This window comes from Brassica rapa, chromosome A04 (assembly GCF_000309985.2).
Source record: "Brassica rapa cultivar Chiifu-401-42 chromosome A04, CAAS_Brap_v3.01, whole genome shotgun sequence".
Lineage (NCBI taxonomy): Eukaryota > Viridiplantae > Streptophyta > Magnoliopsida > Brassicales > Brassicaceae > Brassica > Brassica rapa.
In genome coordinates, this window is record NC_024798.2 from 5,915,327 (window position 1) to 5,936,599 (window position 21,273).

At 32.3% G+C, this 21,273-nt stretch overlaps 2 protein-coding genes and 3 long non-coding RNA genes across 5 annotated transcripts; 2 read left to right on the plus strand and 3 right to left on the minus strand.

The window, feature by feature from the left end:
* Positions 1–3,321: 3,321 nt before the first annotated feature.
* On the minus strand, positions 3,322–7,243 carry LOC103863608. The gene is made up of 2 exons (XR_632037.3): positions 5,310–7,243; positions 3,322–5,212 (listed from the first exon to the last, which is right to left on the minus strand). It is a non-coding gene; the product is annotated as an uncharacterized LOC103863608 (long non-coding RNA).
* Positions 7,244–7,468: 225 nt separating this feature from the next.
* LOC117133762 lies at positions 7,469–8,079 on the plus strand. Its single transcript, XR_004457770.1, has 2 exons — positions 7,469–7,722; positions 7,786–8,079. It is a non-coding gene; the product is annotated as an uncharacterized LOC117133762 (long non-coding RNA).
* A 3,628-nt stretch (positions 8,080–11,707) lies between these two features.
* On the minus strand, positions 11,708–13,396 carry LOC117133772. The gene is made up of 2 exons (XR_004457787.1): positions 12,088–13,396; positions 11,708–11,970 (listed from the first exon to the last, which is right to left on the minus strand). It is a non-coding gene; the product is annotated as an uncharacterized LOC117133772 (long non-coding RNA).
* Positions 13,397–13,968: 572 nt separating this feature from the next.
* On the plus strand, positions 13,969–15,454 carry LOC103863610. Its single transcript, XM_009141356.3, has 5 exons — positions 13,969–14,235; positions 14,332–14,437; positions 14,549–14,861; positions 14,933–15,070; positions 15,155–15,454. Exons 1-5 carry the CDS (start codon positions 14,156–14,158, stop codon positions 15,277–15,279), a joined length of 762 nt encoding a protein of 253 aa, XP_009139604.1. The 5' UTR covers positions 13,969–14,155; the 3' UTR covers positions 15,280–15,454.
* Positions 15,406–17,682, minus strand: LOC103863611 (protein disulfide isomerase pTAC5, chloroplastic). Its single transcript, XM_009141357.3, has 6 exons — positions 17,075–17,682; positions 16,723–16,818; positions 16,504–16,629; positions 16,048–16,258; positions 15,767–15,804; positions 15,406–15,683 (listed from the first exon to the last, which is right to left on the minus strand). The coding sequence occupies exons 1-6, from the start codon at positions 17,639–17,641 to the stop codon at positions 15,588–15,590; spliced, it is 1,134 nt and encodes a 377-aa protein (XP_009139605.2). The 5' UTR covers positions 17,642–17,682; the 3' UTR covers positions 15,406–15,587.
* Between the last annotated feature and the right edge of the window lie 3,591 nt (positions 17,683–21,273).

The following is a 21,273-nucleotide window of genomic DNA, read 5'->3' on the forward strand; positions in this document are numbered from 1 at the left end:
CTAAAATATAATAATATTTTATTATAAATATATTTGTGATAAAATAATTAATGATAAAAAAATTTGAAATAAATAATTATTTAATATCCTATTTTTTAAAATTTATTATATCTTATGATAATTTTTTAAATGTGAGGCTGCAACAAGATAAGTAATATTTCTTATTATAAATATATTTCTTATTAAGTCATACAACTGTTAATTAGAACGGTAACTTTAAGGAACTAAAAAAAATATTTTTTATTGCCATTAACACCAATTATTCATGTTTCCTTTTTTTTAATGTGATTAGCTTTTTGATATAATTTTCCTTTTTTACTAAAGCATATAAATAATAAAAAGGACAGATTTATAATATGTAAACATAGATTTGTATATAAAAACGAATTTTATTTTTATTATTTTATATGATTCCTAAAACAAAAATAATAATAAAATCTATAAATTTTAAAAATAAATATTTATAAATATTTATATAACAGAACTTCACAAAACAAATTGAAAATAGAATAATATTTTTTGACAACAGAAAATATAATAATTGAACCATTATTTTCTAAAATATAGTAATATTTTTATTATGAATATTTTTTTGATCAAAGAATTAAAAAGAAAAGTAAAAAAAGGATTTTTTTATATCATATTTTTCAAAAATGATTATATCTTATGATAATTTTAAAACCAAATAAATATTTAAAATGTGAGGCTGTGACAAGATAAGTAATATTTCTTATTATAAATATATTTTTGATTAAATTGTTATAATTGTAATAAAAAATTATCAACACTTCAATTTTTTTATTGAAAACAGTATATATCAAATCATATATATTCTTAAAAAAAATATTTATCATCCTAAGATAAAAGTAAACAAAATCTAATTAACAAGATGTTCTTGTTTATAGTCTAACTGTAACCAAATGTTTTGATTCATTTCAAAAAATATTGATACAACTCAATATACTTGAATATGAATAACCAACTTATGAAAAGAAAAAAGACTTATCAAAAGAGACTTGTTCAACTTATGTAGCTCCAAAACGAGCTCTGTCTAACTCTATACATTCTTAGTTTTGGTTTGCTTATTTGTAGTTTTCCTTCAGATATATGAACAATCAAATCAACCAATTATTATGAATGTGTATGAATTTTCAAAATATTACAAGTTAGGTTTATTAATGTCACTCTGATTTAGTAGGTCTCTTTCTTATTTTTTTTCTAAAACAATATATACCAATTTATACAAAAAATTACAAATATAGTTACAAATATAAGAGGATAATATATATATATATATATATAAGAGGATAAATTAAACTGCATGAATCTAAGATAATAATAATCCAATTTTAACATAATAAAAATTATTTTTTAATTTAAAATAATAGATGTAATTCAACATATCAAAAATAAATATTTAAAATAATACAAAATATTATAGGTGAAATCACATATCTAGTTACGATGGAAACATAATGAACATAGTTTTTTTATTGTACGGATAAATTTATAATAACTTAAAACTTATTTAAAAATAGATTTATCAAATTTTAAAATAATTGCAATGATACATAATGTTTTTATTATACAGATAAATTTAAAATAACTTAAAACTTATATAAAATATATTCAGCTATTGTTATAATTCAATTATTATGTAAATGTTTGTATCCATGAAGAATCACCGGAGAATCACCTAGTAGATTATTATATATATATATATATATATATATAAATATAAATGCCAGATTTTCTAAACACAATTTAGATGTATATACCCACTAGACCTTAACAGTCCGTAGTTCGCAAGTGATTTAGCTTTATTACTATAGCATAGCTTAGAAACGTCAGAAATATATGTATACGTAAATTTGGTACATATAGATTGGTGTTTCTCCTAATCGTAATCATGTTGCACTCATGATTTCAATTTCAACCCAACATACATACATTTTGCAAATATCGATCATTATTGGACATTAGTACACTCTGCTCAACATAATCAGTACAAACACCTTTACGTTGAGTAAACATTAAGTATAAGACAAGTAATTGAACTGTATATTCCAATCTGATGACCATTTTTTGGCTGAATTCTTGGTAATTTCATAAGTACTGGATTTAAAGGAGGACTATGATTGAGATGTGGCTTACATAGTTCAGAGTGCACTCGAAGGAAATAAATTTATACTCTCCCATCACACTACACACGAAGCTGTACACAGATGGTGATACAAAATAATAGTACTGAAAAACTTCTTTACCTTTAGGTCAATTATACATAATTTAGTTCAAAATTAACTTTTATAAGAAAATATTAAATTTATTGTTCAAAAAAGCAAATCATATACCAAATGAGAGTTGTTTAAGCTACGAATCACAGTTTTGAAAACAAAAGCAAACTTCAAAATAACAAATAGATAACAAACCAAATTAAACTAACATAAAAAAAAAGATTACTATAACGAGGATGTATATATTGAGAGAGAAGAGAGAGAGAATCGTTTCCCTCCGGCGTACGGCCGGCGCGTGTGCGTCCGTGCCGTCGCCGGAGAATTTCTTTCGTCTTGTTTTCGATCCCTTTCCTCGGTGTTTTCGCAGATCCACTATCATTCGCCTTGTCGGAGCTTTGTTGCTGTCACTTATCGTAAATGGTGGTGCGGCTTTGGAGTCGATACGCGTCCGTATGGTGGAACGCGGAGGTGACGGGGCTTTTGATGCGCGCACTGGTGGTTTTATTTCCGGGCGATGGAGGCTTTCATAGTTCCGTTGACGTCGGTTCTCTTGTGGGGGGTGGAGGCTCTCATAGATCCACCGTCGTCACTTTTGCTTCCGGGAAGGTGAGGTTTCTTTAACTCTCTTCGCCGGCTACTGGATTACGGTGAGAGGAGGTTCACATAGCTCCTTGATACCGGGGTGAGACCTTTTGTTTTGGGTGTGGCGATTAGATCGAGGATGGTAGAAGCGGTGGGTTTTGTCTTCTGTGAGGGGTTCGTGGGTCGCCGACGATGAGATATCTGTTTAAGCTCTCCGGCGACGGCGATGAAGTTTCTAGAAGAAGAAGTTTATGCGGTTCTCGGCTCGACTGTCCAGCGTTTCTGGTGGTCTAAAGTCGGAGGCGTTCTTGGTTATCTGATGAATCCTCCGGCGTGAAGACAGTACGGCGATGAACGTGTGTGTACGTGCGGAGGCTCTGCAGGTTCGGAGCTCCGGCGGCAGTGGCGTCTCCTTGAGGCGCATCTAGGGCGAACAGCCCGGTTTGGGCCGTGTGGCTGTCGGGTATTACTTGGGCTTGGCCCATTGTTTGTTCTTTGTCTTGTGGCCCGGTTCGTAGGCTTTTGTTTTAAATCCTGTTCTGTTTGGGCTTCGGCTCTGGGCTTGGCCCATCTATAATTTGGGAAAAAAAAAAAAAAAAACGAGGATGTATATATTGTCACAAAATGTTATCTGGATAAAGGTGTGCCGGCTAACATCGTCAAAATCTTATCTTTAAATAGGAATTTCTATCATAGTTTTCATTTTTTATTTAATCATCATATACGGTTTATATCGTTGATTAATATTTTGGCTGCCGCAAGCGTAAGTAATATAGATGATTAATATCAAGTATTAATAACTCTTTAGATCCAGAATGGAAAAATGTGGACCTGACTGATTCAGTTTTCAAAATGAGTAATACAGTATAATATATGTTTAGAATAAGACCAACTTCGTTTTTTCTTTTCTTTTTTTAACGACAGGAGGTCCACTCGACCGTACATATCATAATCTTGAAGATTAATCTTCGCACATACGCAAGATAAAAAGTTTGGGTCCGATTCCGATGGGTTACAATGGTCCTACATTCCTCATACTCGACAGAATTTAAATACTGTGGACTTGTAGTCCTGAACAATAATAAAAGTAGATATATCTCCAATGGTTTACATTAGAGTTAGGCATTCGGTTTATTCGGGTGTTTTTGGCTGGTTTTGAATTACCTAGAAACTGAGTAGTTTATAATCTTACAGATGGATTTTTTTTTTCAAAAAATACTTTTATTAGAAACCATCTCAACAAACTTGACAGTGTCTTGTTCACTCAGATTTAGGTGACTGCCCATGGCATGTGTATCACAACTGACCAATTCCTAATTATCCAAGATTTCTTGCTACAAATCTAGTTGCGTCACACACAAGTATCTCACTCACCAAGAACCCTAAACCTTAAATCTCTATCAAGAGTCATGTCTTTCTATTTCTTTGACTGTTAGCCTAATTTCATTTAATTCGTCTCCTACTTATAGTCGAGCATTTTCCAATCTCGAATATCTTCTTTCCATAATCTTTGCAGTCCGTCATCATTTCAGAATCATAATCCTCTTGCTTCCTTGTTCTCAATATTCTTGAGTTTACAATCTCTCCTTTTTGTCTGCATATGTTACCTCATTTCTCTGACTTGCAAAACAAATTCAAAGAGCTCCAAGTGCAACAACAACTTGCATAGAAGATAATTAACATAAATGCTAGAAAGCAAAAAAGTTCAAAACTTTTACAAACCAACTTAGAAACACAAGATCTTAAGAGCACGACACTAAACCGAAAGACTCAAAAGACTAACACTTCTCTTGAATCAGTGACTAGTTAGACAAAAAAACACAAACTCCATTTGATCCTATTGCATCCTTTAGGTTCTCTGGTATTGAGTTCAGGGTTATTAGCAGCTACTGACCAGATCTAAAGGGGCTGGCCAATGAGTTCTTCGCCGCCTGGAAGCACGAGTATCTTCTTTTGAAGCAGAAGTACCTGATAGATCAGGTTGGGAAGAAACTATAGGCTTTTCTTCATCATACTGACGCAACATTTCGATAATTTGATTATACATTAAATCTCCAAATCAATCTCCCTTCGACTGATGAAAGCGAACAGAAACCGAAGGTGGCACTTAATCATCTAATCCACTTCGAAACCAAGGACCAGTTCAGCTTACAGAAGTTGTATAGGATTTGATACGATGAACGATGAGTAGTAAGAATGAAGGTGCACCACCCTGAACTTTGTCGTCCAGTTAAGAACATGATGGCTTGTGTCAGGTATACACATTGGGATCAAACTCAAAATGGTGTTCTCTGATGAACACACCAAACACAGTGTAGTAATTTGTCGAGATACATTCCCTAACAACCCAAGGACAGAAGGGACGAACATGGATGAAAATGTAAATCCAACCTACACTATCGATTATGCGTTGAACCTCAGCGATGTCAAAGTCATATGCGCAAATATAAACCTGAACTATGAAACCTCTCAAGAACAGTTCTTGATACTTACTGAGAGCATTGTCGGATTCATGACAGCAAGAGGAATCACCGATTGGATTTTGATCAAAGGCGAAGAGAGCAAGATTTTTTTGGAGATGCTGGTCAAAAGAGAGATATGGAATGGGAGCATGATGTCGTCCAGTTAAGAACATGATGGCTTGTGTCAGGTATACACATTGGGATCAAACTCAAAATGGTGTTCTCTGATGAACACACCAAACACAGTGTAGTAATTTGTCGAGATACATTCCCTAACAACCCAAGGACAGAAGGGAAGAACAAGGATGAAAATGTAAATCCAACCTACACTATCGATTATGCGTTGAGCCTCAGCAATGTCAAAGTCATATGCGCAAATATAAACCTGAACTATGAAACCTCTCAAGAACAGTTCTTGATACTTACTGAGAGCATTGTCGGATTCATGACAGCAAGAGGAATCACCGATTGGATTTTGATCAAAGGCGAAGGGAGCAAGATTTTTTTGGAGATGCTGGTCAAAAGAGAGATATGGAATGGGAGCATTGAGGTTGAAGATTTGGATAGGATGTTCGTAACAAGCACAGCACGAGAGCGACTACGTTTTGAGCTTTCAACACCGGAAGATGAAGAGTTTGCCATGGAAGATTCGCTTGGGGGTATTGAGAGAGAGAGAGAGAGAGAGAGAGAGAGAGAGAGAGAGAGAGAGAGAGAGAGAGAGAGAGAGAGAGAGAGAGAGAGAAAACTTCGGGATTCGAGAGAAGGAAATATGATATAGAAACTCAACCATCCCGTTAATCTTTATACACTTCTATGACGCGACCAACACAGACCAACACACTTGGGCTTTTATTGCCTATATTGCTCGGCCCAATAATTATTCCACAAGACTCAACCTCACTTTTATGCGTGAAAAGAGATGACCAAAAAAAAATCCTAACCCAAAGCACTCACTAAGAAGACTTTTTCATAAACCGAACTATGAGTGACCCAATGTATATACAAATAACCATTGATACACAACCAGTCTATATACCCTCAGTTACACTTACAATATATCAGTACTGACCTTTCAGCTTACTGAATCATTTTTCATTCGCATAGAATATCACTAGTAGAAAAAATCGCTATAGCTACGAATTTGCTACGTTATTTTCGTAGCAAAATGGAAAAAGCTACGAATTTGCTACGAATTTGCCACGAAACGTAAAACGTAGCAAACCATATCAATTGTGTAGCTAAATTAGCTACGATTTTGCTACGAATGTAAACGTAGCAAAAAATTGCTACGATTTTGCTACGAATATTACGTGGCTAATATACAAAATATCTTTTAGCTACGATTTGCTATGAAAATATTCGTGGCTATTTGAAACCCTATACCCTAAACATGTTTCTAACCCCTAAACTCTAAAAGTAAACTTTAAACTCTAATATTTTCATACTATAACCTCAAAATCTTAAAGTTAAACTCAAATTTAATCACTTTTAAAATAACTTTTCAAATTTTAAATCTAAACTCAAACACTATATTTCAAACCCTAAACTTTATATATAAACTCTATACCCAAATCATAAATCAAAACATTAACTCTAATATTTTCAAAGTTTAACAACAAATATCAACTTAAACTCAAAATTTAATATTTTAAATAAATTATTTCCAAAACTACTAAAATTCAAACACTATATTCCAAACCATATACAATAACTCTAAATTTTATACACCAAATCGTAAAATCCAAACATCAAATTTAACCTTTTCAAATTTAAACACCAAAACCTAAACATAGATACTAATCAAAAAATTTCAAATTGTATTCTCAAATTTTACTCTAAACCCCAAACCTAAGACTCCAAATAAACTTTAATCATGAACATTAACCTTATATTTAAAACTTTTAAATTAGACTAAACTTTTAACTTTAATCATAGTCATTAATCAAATCCTATATTATAAATCTATTATTTAAATTTAAATTCATTTGTTTAAACCCCATATAAACCCATTCATATTTAAGTGAATTAGAAGCTTATTTGATGACCAAAGAAAAAGAATTAACAGCTTAATTCTGATTGGACCAAAAAGTGAGGCGTGGATCACCATTTTCGAATCTCTGCCGTTGATAATCTTACGGCTCAGATTAATTCACTATTAATATTTTATGTTTGTTTTATCTCTTTCTTCCTTTCTTCTTCCTCCACACGATTTTATACTTCTTATTTTCTTCTTCTTCTGTACCTCTTCGATCTCCTCATCTAATCTCATCTCTCTTATCCTCTTCCCATCTCTCTTTCTCCTCTGCTCATCTTTCATTTACTTTTCTTCTTTCAAGCAAATGGATCTGAACGAAGAGGATTACCACCGTCATGCTTCTCACCACCATGCTCCTTTCTATTCGGTTGCGCCCTTCACCACCGCACGCTCGTCAACACCACCACCGGTAACGTCTCTCTCTCTCTCTCTCTGTGTTTTGAATCTGATTTTTTTTTTGTTCTTGGTAAAGGAAAGTGGAGGAGGCACAGGATTGATGAATGAGGCACAGGAGATTGATGGAGGAGGTAGCAGTGGTGGGTCGTGAGCAGAGCCGGCTTGAATGTTGAAGACGAAGAAGCTCGGTGAGGAGGCCGCAGGCGGCGGAGAATATACATTAGGTTTAGATTAGGGTTAGGTATATTTTTAATTTGGTTTAGTATGCTAAACCGATTTTATTTATTAATAGTTTGATAAATCGTTTTAAATTTTGTAAGCCAATTTGATATATAAAATATAATTTAATAATATTTTTTTATTTCGTAAATTAATATTTAATATTTTGCAATTTATTTTTTTTTTTAATTATTTTTTTAAAAATAGATACGATTTAGCAACGTTCATCTCCGTAGCAAAATAGCTACGAAACCGTCGTTGCAACAACGTAGCATCTTGCTTCGACTTTGCTACGAATTTTTTTTTGCTACGATGCTATAGCTACGATCCGATTTTCGTAGCATTTCGTAGCAAATCGGTCATATAGCTACGAAAATCAGTTCATAGCTACGAAAACCGACCGTAGCTATAGCGACTTTTTTTACTAGTGTATCACCACTGTATCATCACATGAATATGCCTCAAAACGATACTGTTTTTCTCAGCCGAGTTGCAATCATATAAATCTTATGTATTGTCTCTTTCCTATAGTTCTGGTTTACATCACATTCAGTTTAAACAAGCAACTCAGTCTAAGATATTCGTGTCATCGAAAGAGACCCAGCTGTCCCAAAGGGTCCATATACAATAAAAGGAAAATCCCTAAGAGCTGTCTTTGTCAAACCATCGACTTGCATGTTCATAGCTCTAGGGATGAAATTGAAACAAATAGTCTTAAAGACATACGAGATTTGTTGGATGCCAGAGACAATACCAATGAATTCCTTGTTTTGTGCTTCCTTCTTAATAGCTATGATGAGCGTTGAAGACTCGGAGCAAACTCGGAGATGGGAGACATGTTAAATGATAAACATACATGTTAAAAGTAACACATATAAATATGCATGCTTCAACAAATTACACTTGTAGCAAAACGTTCTCATGGAAAATAAGAAACCAAGAATATAGATACAGTTGGAAACTTTTCAAATTATAAAGTAAAGAGATGATCGGAAGAAAAATTTCAACCTACCTAGAGAAATAGTGCTGAAAATCTCGTTTTTCTAGAGAATCTTTTTTTTTTTCCAATCTAGCTTATGAATTCCTAAATTCATAGAATACTCAATATTAAAAAGTATAATCAATTGTACCTCTAAATATTATCTTGCAGCTAATGTATTACCTCTACTAGCATCACTATCAAATCTTTGCCGTCCGTCCCAAAATGCTGACATGTTTAATGATGCATCATGATTTTCATTGCCCAATTTTGCGCATCCAACTCCGTATCCAATGCAAATTATTTTCGTCTTTAATTTCTTATCCCATAATTTGTCTAGTGTTATTTAGCCACTTCCACCCACATCCATTGAAGACCGATGTAGAGGTTCATGAACCATTTGTCAAACATATATTCTCTAAGTGTATGGCTTGTGATGTTGCTATTGGTGTTTAGACCAACTCAGTTGTTGGTTCATTTGCATATTTATCAGTTCCAGCGGGTCTCTATCAATCTCTTTGAATAACTTATCATTCTTTATTTTTTAGAGATAACAAATTTTCTATGGATGAAGGTCTCTGTCTGTCTTCGGTTCTTCAATATTTCTGCCAAAAAAAATAATCCATGTTAGTGTATATGACGGACATTGAGAAAATATTCAGATGAGACAATGTAGCTGCTAGTACTCATACTTGAAGCGCTGGAGGACATTCGAAGATAGCATAAGTTACAGCCTCGTCTTGTTCCCCGCATCTCAGACAAATGTTAACACATCACATATGACATGAGTTAAATTCTTTATGACATTTACATGTTCTGAGATTAATTTTCATATAAAATGACAATTTTTTAAAGGAATATTTAACGTCCAAACAAAGACTTGAAGTTTCTTGATGCTTGGTTCTGTCAAAACAACATTTTCTTCGAGTTTTAAGTAAGTTTTTGTCCATCCACTATCCTGACTTAAGAGTATAAAAACAATTTTTTTGTAAAACTTTAGCAATATATATCTCGATGTAAAGATCGGTTTACAGCGGATGCTATTTTTATTTAAAATATCAAAATGATACTATTTTATGAAATAGTCCGACTGGTGACCATTCTGAAAACAAGAGGAACGAATAGGAAAGGAACGTAGAGGAATAAAATTGCAGGAATGAAAAGGATTGGTTGTTCCATCCCATATTTAACAAGGAATAATTTTGTTCTTTATTTCTCTACAAAAAAAAAGAATGGTAGGGAATGAGAAAGAAAAATTATTGCGAATGGTAATTTTTTTTAGGAATGTTAGGGAATGCATTATTCCTCTTCGTTCCTTGGTCTGTTGGTCACCATTTATACCCTTTGTTTCGTTAGTGTTATTTATTAAAACTGGTGAAGAAGTGTTTATTTAAGTAGTATTAAAAGTGTCTTAATGATATCCTTATATATTAAAAGAGAAGCATTGTAATAAATGCATTCATACTATAATAGACATGTGGCAGTCTCACAATGATTTGATATTAAGTATGCTAATGCGTTCACACTATATTCATAAATGTGTTCACACTATCTATTTTGCGCTTTTTTTAGTATAAAACTTACATACATGGTTCCAATAAAACTCTAGATTTTTCGGTTCGAATAAAAATAGATAATGAATCAAAAGCCAAACTATATATAAATTATTTTTATTGTTTATGGATAAAGTTGAGAAAATTATTCATAAATTTTGATTCGATTCGTTATCCGTTTTGATTCGAACCAAAAAATCTGGATATTCGTAACTCTACGAAACACATCAAATACTAAAATACAATATCCAAAAAAAAGCAAATTACAAATACCAATATTTTTAGGAACAAATATCTAATTCGATCTGTTATATGCATATATATACATATATGTAAAGAATTATATATATATATATGTTATATATATTATACTTTATATCAGTTTTACAATATTTGTATGAATTAAATTTATTATATTAGGTACTAGAATTTAAAAAGTTAAATAATGTTTTATTTTTGTAATAAAATGCTATTATTAAAATTTTTAATTATTTTTAAAATTTATTTTATTTACGGATCAAATCAGATATACTTTAAAATTCTAAAACATTTCGGATATCCGAGTCACCGAATATCTAGGTGGCTAAAGATCGAATCGACACGAATGCTTCCAAATACTCAAGATATTCGATCAGTGCCCACCCATATTTATGTATACAATTTTATTTTCTTTATATGAAAAATGACTAATGTCAAAGCCTTTTTATTTTAAATTAATTTTATTTTTAATTTTATTTTTCATGTATTATTTTGAACAAAAATGTCATTTAATATTAATTAACAATATCTTTATATATTTGTCAACTATTTTTATATATTTTTACATACACACTACAAAAAAATAGTGGTTTAACATCATTTATTTTAAATATTTACATTAGTTATAAATGATGCAAAATAACTTTACATCCCTTAATTAAATGACTCCGAAAGTGGTGATGCAAATAATTTGTATCACTTCATTAAAAACTGATGTAAAAAACTAAATATTTACATCAATTATTATAAATGATTTTAATATGTATCAATTGTAAGAAAATGATATCAAAATTTACATCGGTTTTTAAATGATGTTAGTTTAGTATCAATTAAAATAACTGATTCTAATTATTTTTATTATTTACTAATAATTGAAATTTTATTTTAATTTCTAAAACTGATTTTAATAATTGTGTAATTTACAATTATCGAATAATATTTTCTTTTATCATTTGTAAATTTGAAATTAAATTCATGCAGTAGATGAATTCATTAAAATATTTTTTATTAACGACAATTGAAGAACAAGAAGAAAATGGAAAGAAATACGTAGAAAAAAAAATGAATTCACATGGAAAAAGATTGTAAAATAGTAAAAAGCTTCTTCTTCTTCTTTGTTTTCATCTTCAATCTCCATTGTAGCATGAACGTGAATCATTCCACAACTGAAATTACTGAGACTCATTGAAGAATTTTCCATCGTCTAGCTTTTCAAAGACTTGACTCCTTAAATTTGCAAGAGATTCTTCATCTGCCAATGAAAAGAATGAATTCCAACAAAAAAATATTAAACCATAAACAGAAGGAAAGAAACAACAATTTCCATACAAAGATAACTAGAAGAAGAACAACAAAAGAAAAATAACACCTTTTCAGAAAATTTCTTTCTGATTTGTCCGATTAGAAGACCCATTTTCTTTTCAAATCATGTATAAGAAAAACTTGTTTGACGACTTGTGAAGTAATTCATCGCAGCACAATCTGTTTCCTTCCTTCCTTATATTACTACTTTGAATTCTCACTCTATTATCTGATTTTTGAAACAGTCCAGAAAATGTGGAACTGTTAAAAAGTTTACAAAATTGAGAGGGAGACAAATCGATGAGTGAGAATATTAATAGAATTATATGCTTTTGTTGAGATCATGAGGCAGTTATAGAAGATCATGGATCAATTAAGTTGAAGCTACAATAAAAATAATTACTAAAACCACATGAATCGTAACTACTAACAATCACGCATGCTGGTTTTCTAGAAAAGCTTTATATTAGACAAGTATTTTAGATAATGCAAATTAAAGTTAATACTAAAAATATAGGTGCATAATTTTGTTGGTATCAATTTATTATCGATGTTAAGTTTGTAACACTTTAACAAATGATGTTAACAAAAAAAAAGTAGATGCATCAATTATCTAAGTGATATAAAATTAAAAATAATATCAATTTTGTTGAAATGATACAAATTAATAGAAATTATATCATTTTGTTTTAACTGATGTTAAATTAGTTCATAATAACATCAATTGTTACAATTGATTTTAAATAATGTATATTTATATCATTTGTAAATAAGTAATTTAAAATAGCAACACTTATTTTTGTGATGCAATTTAAGTGATACAACATGCGCTTCTTTTTTTGTAGTGACACATACATGTGCACCTTGATGTTAACACCTTGTAACTAAGTATTCTCCACAACTAAAATATCTAATTTTTGAAAGTTTAAATATTTTTTTTTAATGCTTCTTTCACTACCGACCAAATTGTAGTGAAATGATTTGTCTTAATAATTTTCTTTTATTTTTCTTAAACTATTATCTGTTTAGAAACAATAATATGAAACTATTGGTTCGACACGACGACTATCTAAAATTCACAACATGAAAATAAACAAATAATATTAAATTTTAGTTTTTACCGAAAAACCAATAAAATCAAACATTTTAACCGAATAAACTAAAATGAATATTAATTTAAAATAATATTTATATTTTAGAAGATTAAAAACAAAAAAAGAAGCTTAGGACCGAACCAATATCCAAACTAAACAGATTTAATGTTTTTATTAAAAATAACGAAACTAATAATCACATTTTGCGCAAGGCGCATGTTATCTATACTATTATTTGCGAAGTAAATTTTTAGAATCGAGTTCTCACATTAAAAGTTAGAGCGGTTAATATCGTTTATACCCTTAATGAAAAATGTATAAATAATTAAAAAAATAAAAACGAAATTTTAATTTATTTGATTAGATGCGAAGTAAATTTTTAGAATCAAGCTCTCACATTAAAAGTTAGAGCGGTTAATATCGTTTATACCCTTGATGAAAAAAATGTATAAATAATTTAAAAAACAAAAACGAAATTTTAATTTATTTGATTAGATAATTGATTAAAATTAATAATAGTAAGAATTATCCAAAATCTAAAAATATAATTTAAACAGAGATAATTTATGTATATATTATATTGTTATCTGAAAAAGTTTTTTAGTAAAAATTTTAAAACATAAATTGTATAACTAAATATTAATCAAATAACATTCTTAATTATATAATTAAAAATTGAATATTGAATTATCCATAATCTAAAAGATAATTAAAAAAGGATAATTTATATATATATTATATTGTTATTAGAAAAAATATTTTAGTAAAAAGTTAAAAACATAAATTATATAATTAAATATTAATCAAATATTTTTTTTAATTAAATAATTAAAAATATAATATTGAATTATTTTAAGATTTATTTTATTATAATGAAGATAGTATATAAAAAAAATTTCAAAAATTTATAAAAATGTTTAAGGCAAAGGGCAAAACATCTGGTTAATAAAAAACATGCGGATATTTCTGCTGTTGGCGGCAAAAAAAATAGAGAAACTAAAAAGCTGAAAACGGAAAAGCTAACGCGAGAGAGAGAGGAAGATGAAGAAACCAATTCCCAAAATTAGGGTTTTTGGCCAGCGATCGATCGCCCCTTCTTTCCTTAATCGTAATTCGATTCCGTAAGCGCCGTGCAAATTCCATTATCATCTCTCTTTCTCTTGATTTATTAATTCCGATTGTAGTGAGTTAACAGTTGAAGTTTGTTTGCGATACAGTGTGGAAGACGACTCTTCGTCGAAGAAAGTTGACAAGTGCGCTTCGTTTTCAGAGTTTCTCGATAGCAAGCTTAACAACAAATCTGTGCTCTTCAACGCTGCTCAGGTATTTGATTGATGGAAAATTGAAAATCTAATGTGATTCTCTCTGCTTTGCTCTTAGTAAGTAGAAGTTTAATGATAACACCCTTTCTTACCGTCTCTTGTTACAATTTAGAAATCATCACAGGAAGAAGGACCAAGACTTTTCACCTCATTGGTTAGCTCCAAGGACGTGACACAGCTCTCTCATGGGTTTTGGATGGAGATAAAGGCGTCCAAAGAAAAGACAATGCTTCGTCAGTTTAAGCCAAGAGAGACCCAGATAAGTGAACAAGTTGTGATGAGTAGGGCCGATGCGAGTCTTGAGCCCTTGGATCAAGCCACTGCTGAAGAGGTTGATCTTTTGACGACATGCTTTACTGAGATCAATGATGATATCATTGTGAAGGATGATAAACTACCAAAGAAAAGAAAAGATCCTTTCGAGGGTATGTATGTCATAATCACTTTCATTTTCATTACTTTAAGTTCTTCATAGTTGGTCATATTGAATCGCTAGGTATGGAGAGCATGGATAGAACGAGAAAGCCTGTTTTAGTCTTTGGAGACAACAACTCAAAGTCGGTGCAAGAGGAAGGTGAAAGAGGAGGAAGCAACAGCACTAGTTGTAAGAAGCTGAAACGCACTTATAACCATTGTGAGTGATGACAACACACTTCGTTTTACCTACTTGAAACAAAAACTCTTTATAAAGTTGATACTCATAAGAACTTGCCAACAGATGCAAATGGTTCAGGGTTTTGGGACCGTGACATGGAAGGTGTTGACTCGGAAGAAGTGGGACATAGTGAAGTGTGGGAAGGAGTTGGTTCGACCACGTTCGGGGATATAGTTGATTGGCACTAGCAAGTAACAGCCAAGTTGGTCATTGTCTCTCACCTTTAATTGTGGCTTAAGAGTCTGAGAAAAGATCAACAAATGGTGTAACTAGCGTAGGTTGCAAAGTTGTTAAACATTTTCAACAAGGAATTGTACTCTTTAAAACGTTAATCCACCAATGGACAAAACCTCTCTTTTATAACAAGACTAATGCAAAGATTAGCAGCTGATATACAGAAGAGTTGTTTGTACTTTTTTGGTGTTCATAAAAGAAACATATATATGATTATTACAGATAAGTAAATGTGTATTATATTAAAAACATGAACCTTTGATTAAACGGCTGTTTTGCCTTCACAGACATCGCAAACTGTATAGCCAAGACCTTCACAGTACACACACTTGGCATCTTCATCAACCAATTCCATAAACTACGAACATTGAAGAAAAACTTAGGCTACTTGGAATATAGAAATACACATAATCAAAGGGAGATCGGTTTGAGTTAGCTCACCTGCGGCTCAATGTTTGGTTCACCGGTTCCATCGCACTCTACATCAACCAAAAAATCCAAATCATGTTTCCATTTAATTAATGATCAAATGATCTACGACAACTCTGTGCATGAGGTGTTACTAAGAATACAGATTATTGTTGAACCAAGATTTGGCTACATTGGATGCAAGATTATACCCTTTAGCTAATTTTGGTGTCTACTAACACTCTTTACGTTTTCTCTAACAGATTCTAAACTTTAAAAGAAGCGATGAAGTTCACTTAGCGAAGGGATTATACCTAGGCACATCAATCGACCCTCCCCTCGACAAGTGATGCACTTCCTTCTGGTATCTGTAGATTTACTTGGTTTGTTGAGCCTTGAGGGATCTTCCCACCGGTTTTCTCCGAGAAGGAAAACCCGATGTTGAGAAACCTCATTTCCTCTGTTCCCTTGGTCTTTCATGATTGACTGCTGCGTCTTTACTGCTCCATTACCAGCTTCCTTGGTCTAGAGAGATGAAAAAAATGGTTGAGCAGAAGGAATAACTCTTTTAACATCTTCAAGAAAATTACTGTCATTTCAGAATATTCATGGTCCCTAAAATCGTAATAATCATCAACATAATAATAAAAGTATTTCCACCTTTTATCTAGGACTCATATTAGACATTTCAGATTGGGAATAAAGCTAACTAGTAACAGAACATCATCAAATGACATAGCTTAGCTGGTAGAGGTTTCAGTTTTATTTACCTCTTGCTTCATTGTACTTGTTTCAACCTTCTCTGTCTTTACGTCTTCATTGATTACTTGATCCATGAACAACATCTGAAGGAGCTCTTCTGTCATTACCCCGTCTTCACGGACGCCTAAAGATGACTTTCAAATCAAAACATAAACTTAAGTCAAAATCCTCATCAGAGAAACCACAAATGAGCTATATAGACAACAAAAAAAAAAAAAAGAACATACTTGCCAAGTCTTAACAGCTCTTGCTGTCCCACTTGAGAAGCTGGAAAACTCCATGTCCTCCTCACCCGAATAGAATCCTAATTTTAGCAAAGCTTCCTATCACATGGACAAAAGAACATTCACATAAGAAATCATCAAAAAAAGAACATTCATGAAAACACTTTCAATTTAAAAAAAAAAAAATCATTTAAAAAGGATGATGAACAATTTAAAAATCATCATCAGCCTATTATTTTAAACATTCATCTTATATTAATTAAATAGGCTTTTTCCAGTGATGATAGAATCAATACTCGCCTTTCTTTCTTTGGTTCTAAAACTGAGAGAAAGATATTTGATATTGCAAGCAGACCTGCATTGCTTGAACCTCTTCACCTTCGCTTCCCACCTTCAAAGTCACCCTCTTCTTCTTCACCGGCTCCGAAACCTTAGCCTTCTCTTCAGCAACCACCTGCTTCTCCACAACCACCACTTCCTCTTCTTCTTCTTCTTCTTCTTCTTCTTCCTCGACTTCTCTCGTATTCTCCAGTACCATCGGCTTTGCGCTCGACCCACTCTCTGAAATTCGATTCTTGTCCTTGAGAACCTGAAGCAGAGCAGCTAAGTTCGAGATCGTATCCGGGTTTCGAGATTCTAGGGTTTGAATTCGGAGCTGGAGATCCGCAATCTCCTGGAGGAGGGTTTCACGCTCGCGTATCCAGCGTTGCTCCTCACGAAGCCATCTTTGCTCCTCGCGAAGCCACCTCTGCTCTTCCCGGAGCCACCGAGACTCTTCGCCGGAGGGGTTTTGAGTGGAGAGGCAAACGATGGAGGTGGGAAGGGAGAGAAAGAGACGGGAGCGTCTGAAGGTTAGAGCTCGAGTGCTGCTACGGGATCGGAGAGGGAATGGGAGAGAGAGTGGTAGAGAAGAGGAGGCCATGAGAGAGTGAGTGAGAGATTAGAGGATAACAAAAAGGTGTCTTGATTACTTATTAACCACAAGTTTCGCATTGTACAGATGGCGGGAAGATACGTACTTTCTCTATTTTTTTTCTTCCACTTTCTTCTCGAACTATGTTTAGGGATGGGCCTTCAGATCAAGCTTTCGAATTTTTAGATTCACTATTCTTCGGGTATTTAAATAAGGTCAAATTCAGTTAAAACACTTTGTTGATTCGAATATGATTTGCAACTAGAGGTTTTTACGTTTTATTTTAGATGTGTTGTGGACCCAGGAAAATATTTAATCTGGATCATAATTTATAGAAAACAATTACACCCAAAGACAGTTTTAAGTTTATTATTACATAATAAGACAGTTTATGCTACCAAGACACTTTCTTCTAACAACTTCTCTCTTTTCTAAACTAATTAGTTATCTTGCAACTAAATAGCTAACTAACTAAAAAGACTGTTTTAGCAGGAATTAACCCACACCACTCATCCATTTTTACAATCGATGGCCCAGATTTCTTCTGATATATGTGACAAGACTTATATTTGTTTTCTTTCTCAGCCTTTAGGTTTTTATTTTGCTTTACATTTTAATGGCCCAGATTCATTTAAGCACAATAAAATATCTCCATCTCCCACACTTATTTTCTTCTTTTGATTTTACGTAAAAATAGAACCTTAATCATTTTCTGCCTCCATCTCTATCGGATTATGTCTCCATCTCCATCGGATTACTGCGGCTAATAACCTGATTTTGTGATGACTCCGGTGCGGCAAGGATATCCGACTTTATCTACCTCCGTTAAGAGTGATGACTCCGGTGGTGATGCTTCATAGCCGCCATGGTGAATAACAAACAAGATCAGACGGGACTACTCGTCTCCTTATGTTGACTGCTAAGGTAGAAAGAAGAAGAAGATGCTTATGATTGATCTCCACCAAATCATCTTTCTTTTATTTGCACTTTAGGTCATTTATGTTTAGCTAGGCTTTCAATTTGACCTCCAAATTATGGAATACCATTGACCTCCAAGATGTACGAGCGACATGTACACACGACATTTGTGTATAACTCAAATGTAATGTACACATGAGATGTACGAGTGGGTTTCAATGTTGCTCAACGATGGTTTAATTAGGTGTACACATGTATAGCTTGTTTGATGTATAATACAAAATTAAACCATGGTTGAGCAACATTGAAACCCACTCGTACATCTCATGTGTACATTACATTTGAGTTATACACAAATGTCGTGTGTACATGTCGCTCGTACATGTCATGTGTACATTGAAACTCGCTCGTACACAAATATCATGTGTACATTACAGTGTACACATGTACACGCTTGTTTGCACTCAATTGTGGCGCAGATTGTTTATATCTAAAAGAACATATATAGTGTACACATGTACACTTTGAAGTTGATGTACATATGTACACTATAAACACTTAGATGTTACTATTGCATCTTAATTAATCAGATTAAATTATTTAAGTAGCATTTAATTGTTAATAAAAAATTGTATTTACATACATAATTGCATAACCATGGTCTATATTGCACATTTTAAAGTTTCTGGGCAAATTCATGAAGAAACTTGAACTGATTAAAATTTTGAGATAAATTGGAGAATAAAAAAGAATGGGAGGACCATAGTTGCAAATAATCAAAAGTTAACCATTGTTGCTCCTATCAAGCTTTTTCTTTGATCTGCAACTGAAGCCATGACGATTCTGGCGCCCACATCCCGAGCATGAAGACCACGACGAGAAGGAGACGACTTGACCTTGAAGCGTATTACGGTAGAACTCTGCCAAAATTTTGCTCACGGTTTGAGGTTACGAACAATGGAGCTCTCCGGCTTCTCCATCACGTTTCTCTCCGGAGTCTCTGGTGCTCCGCGACTGAAACCATGGTGATTCTAGCCGCCACAATTCTTCTCCCAAGCACGACCACCATGGCGGAATGGAACTCGCGATTAGAGGTCCGTCATGTTTTTTCAGATGCTCCGTTACCTACATATAACATATTTGCCTGTAAGTCAAAATAAATTTAATTGTTATGATTTAAAAAAAGTAGATCTGATTTATTTAATCTTTTGAAATTCAAACACAGAAAAAAATTGTAGAAGGTAACTAAATCAGCAACTAGGTTTCCTTATAGTTAGGGTTAATGTTGTAATTAGCCACCAAAAACTACCTTAGTAGCACAAACTGCTCTATGGTGTAATAAAAACTTGAAAACTGCCTTTAACTGTTAATAACTCTAATTTATATGGGCCTAGGACAAGAAAGATTTAACTTAAAATTAAAGAAAGAAAATAAGGTGCAGGACGCATCTCGAACTCAGGTAAGGGGTGTCAGAGGATAAACAACGTACCCATTTGAGCTGCTGTCTACTATTGAACAAAGCGTAAAAATCAAAGTTTTAAATTTAACATGTGTCAGTTGACACCCCTTTCTACAACGTGGATCCGCCTCTGGTTGTCATATAATAAATTATATTCAAAAGATCCAGATCGAATCGGATAATATGGTTATTGTTGGTATACTTATCTGAAATACATTGCTTATATGAATATTTTAAGATTTATATACCTCAAAACCAAATTCAATCAGGTCTGGAAGGACCCAACTCAAAATACACATTAGTTTATAATATCAAAGAGGGGCCTAATTTAGAAAAAACGATATCCGAAAAAAACAACAGTACCTGAATGGATACCTAATGTTCATGTCTAACTGATTATGTAAACTAATAAAAAAAACTATTTATATATGTTTGGCTAAATTAAGTTAAATATAAAGAGTTTTTTTTATTTAGTAAAATAGTTATATGAACTGAAAAATTAAGTGCAATTAAATACACTTTTATGATTTAAGTTATTATTTTTATTCAATAATCATGTCTTTGAATTATATGTTTGGCTAAGTAGTTTCTCACAGATTGAAATTGAAATAAACTTTTTTAGTCAAACAAACTAAACCAAACTTTTAACCATATACAAAACCAGTTATTTTACATTTTTTTTATTTTTATAATTGGTACAAACTTAATATTGATTAACCAATAAATAAAATTTTGCACTATTATTATTATGGTAATATAATTAGTGATGTGGTGTACTGTTAAGGTAATATAATTAATGAAATTATTAAACTAAGTGAAAATAGAAATTCAATTAATGCAATAGCTTGGTGAATAGAAGGTTAGTTTTGTTTGTACTTCAGTTTTAATAATATAGATACTAGATTTTGACCCGCGCTTCGAAAACGTGGGTTTTTCAGATTATATTATAATACAAAATCGTATTATATCAAAGAAGAGAATTTTAATAAAGTTACATAATTTATGAATTGGTTTATTTAAGATTTTATATGTACACTTTTATATAAATTTATTTTAGGCCTGGACATTTCATCCCGACCAAAAAAATAAACCGGAACCGACCTAAAAGTATAGGTTTGGTTTGGGTACGGGTCAAGAGAAAATTATCTATTTAGTATTTGTTTTGGAGCCGCAGATATTTGTTTGAGTCCATGTCCTGCCCAAAACCCGATCAGAAGTATTTTATGTATATTAAATATATTTGGGTATTTTGAATATGTTTCCG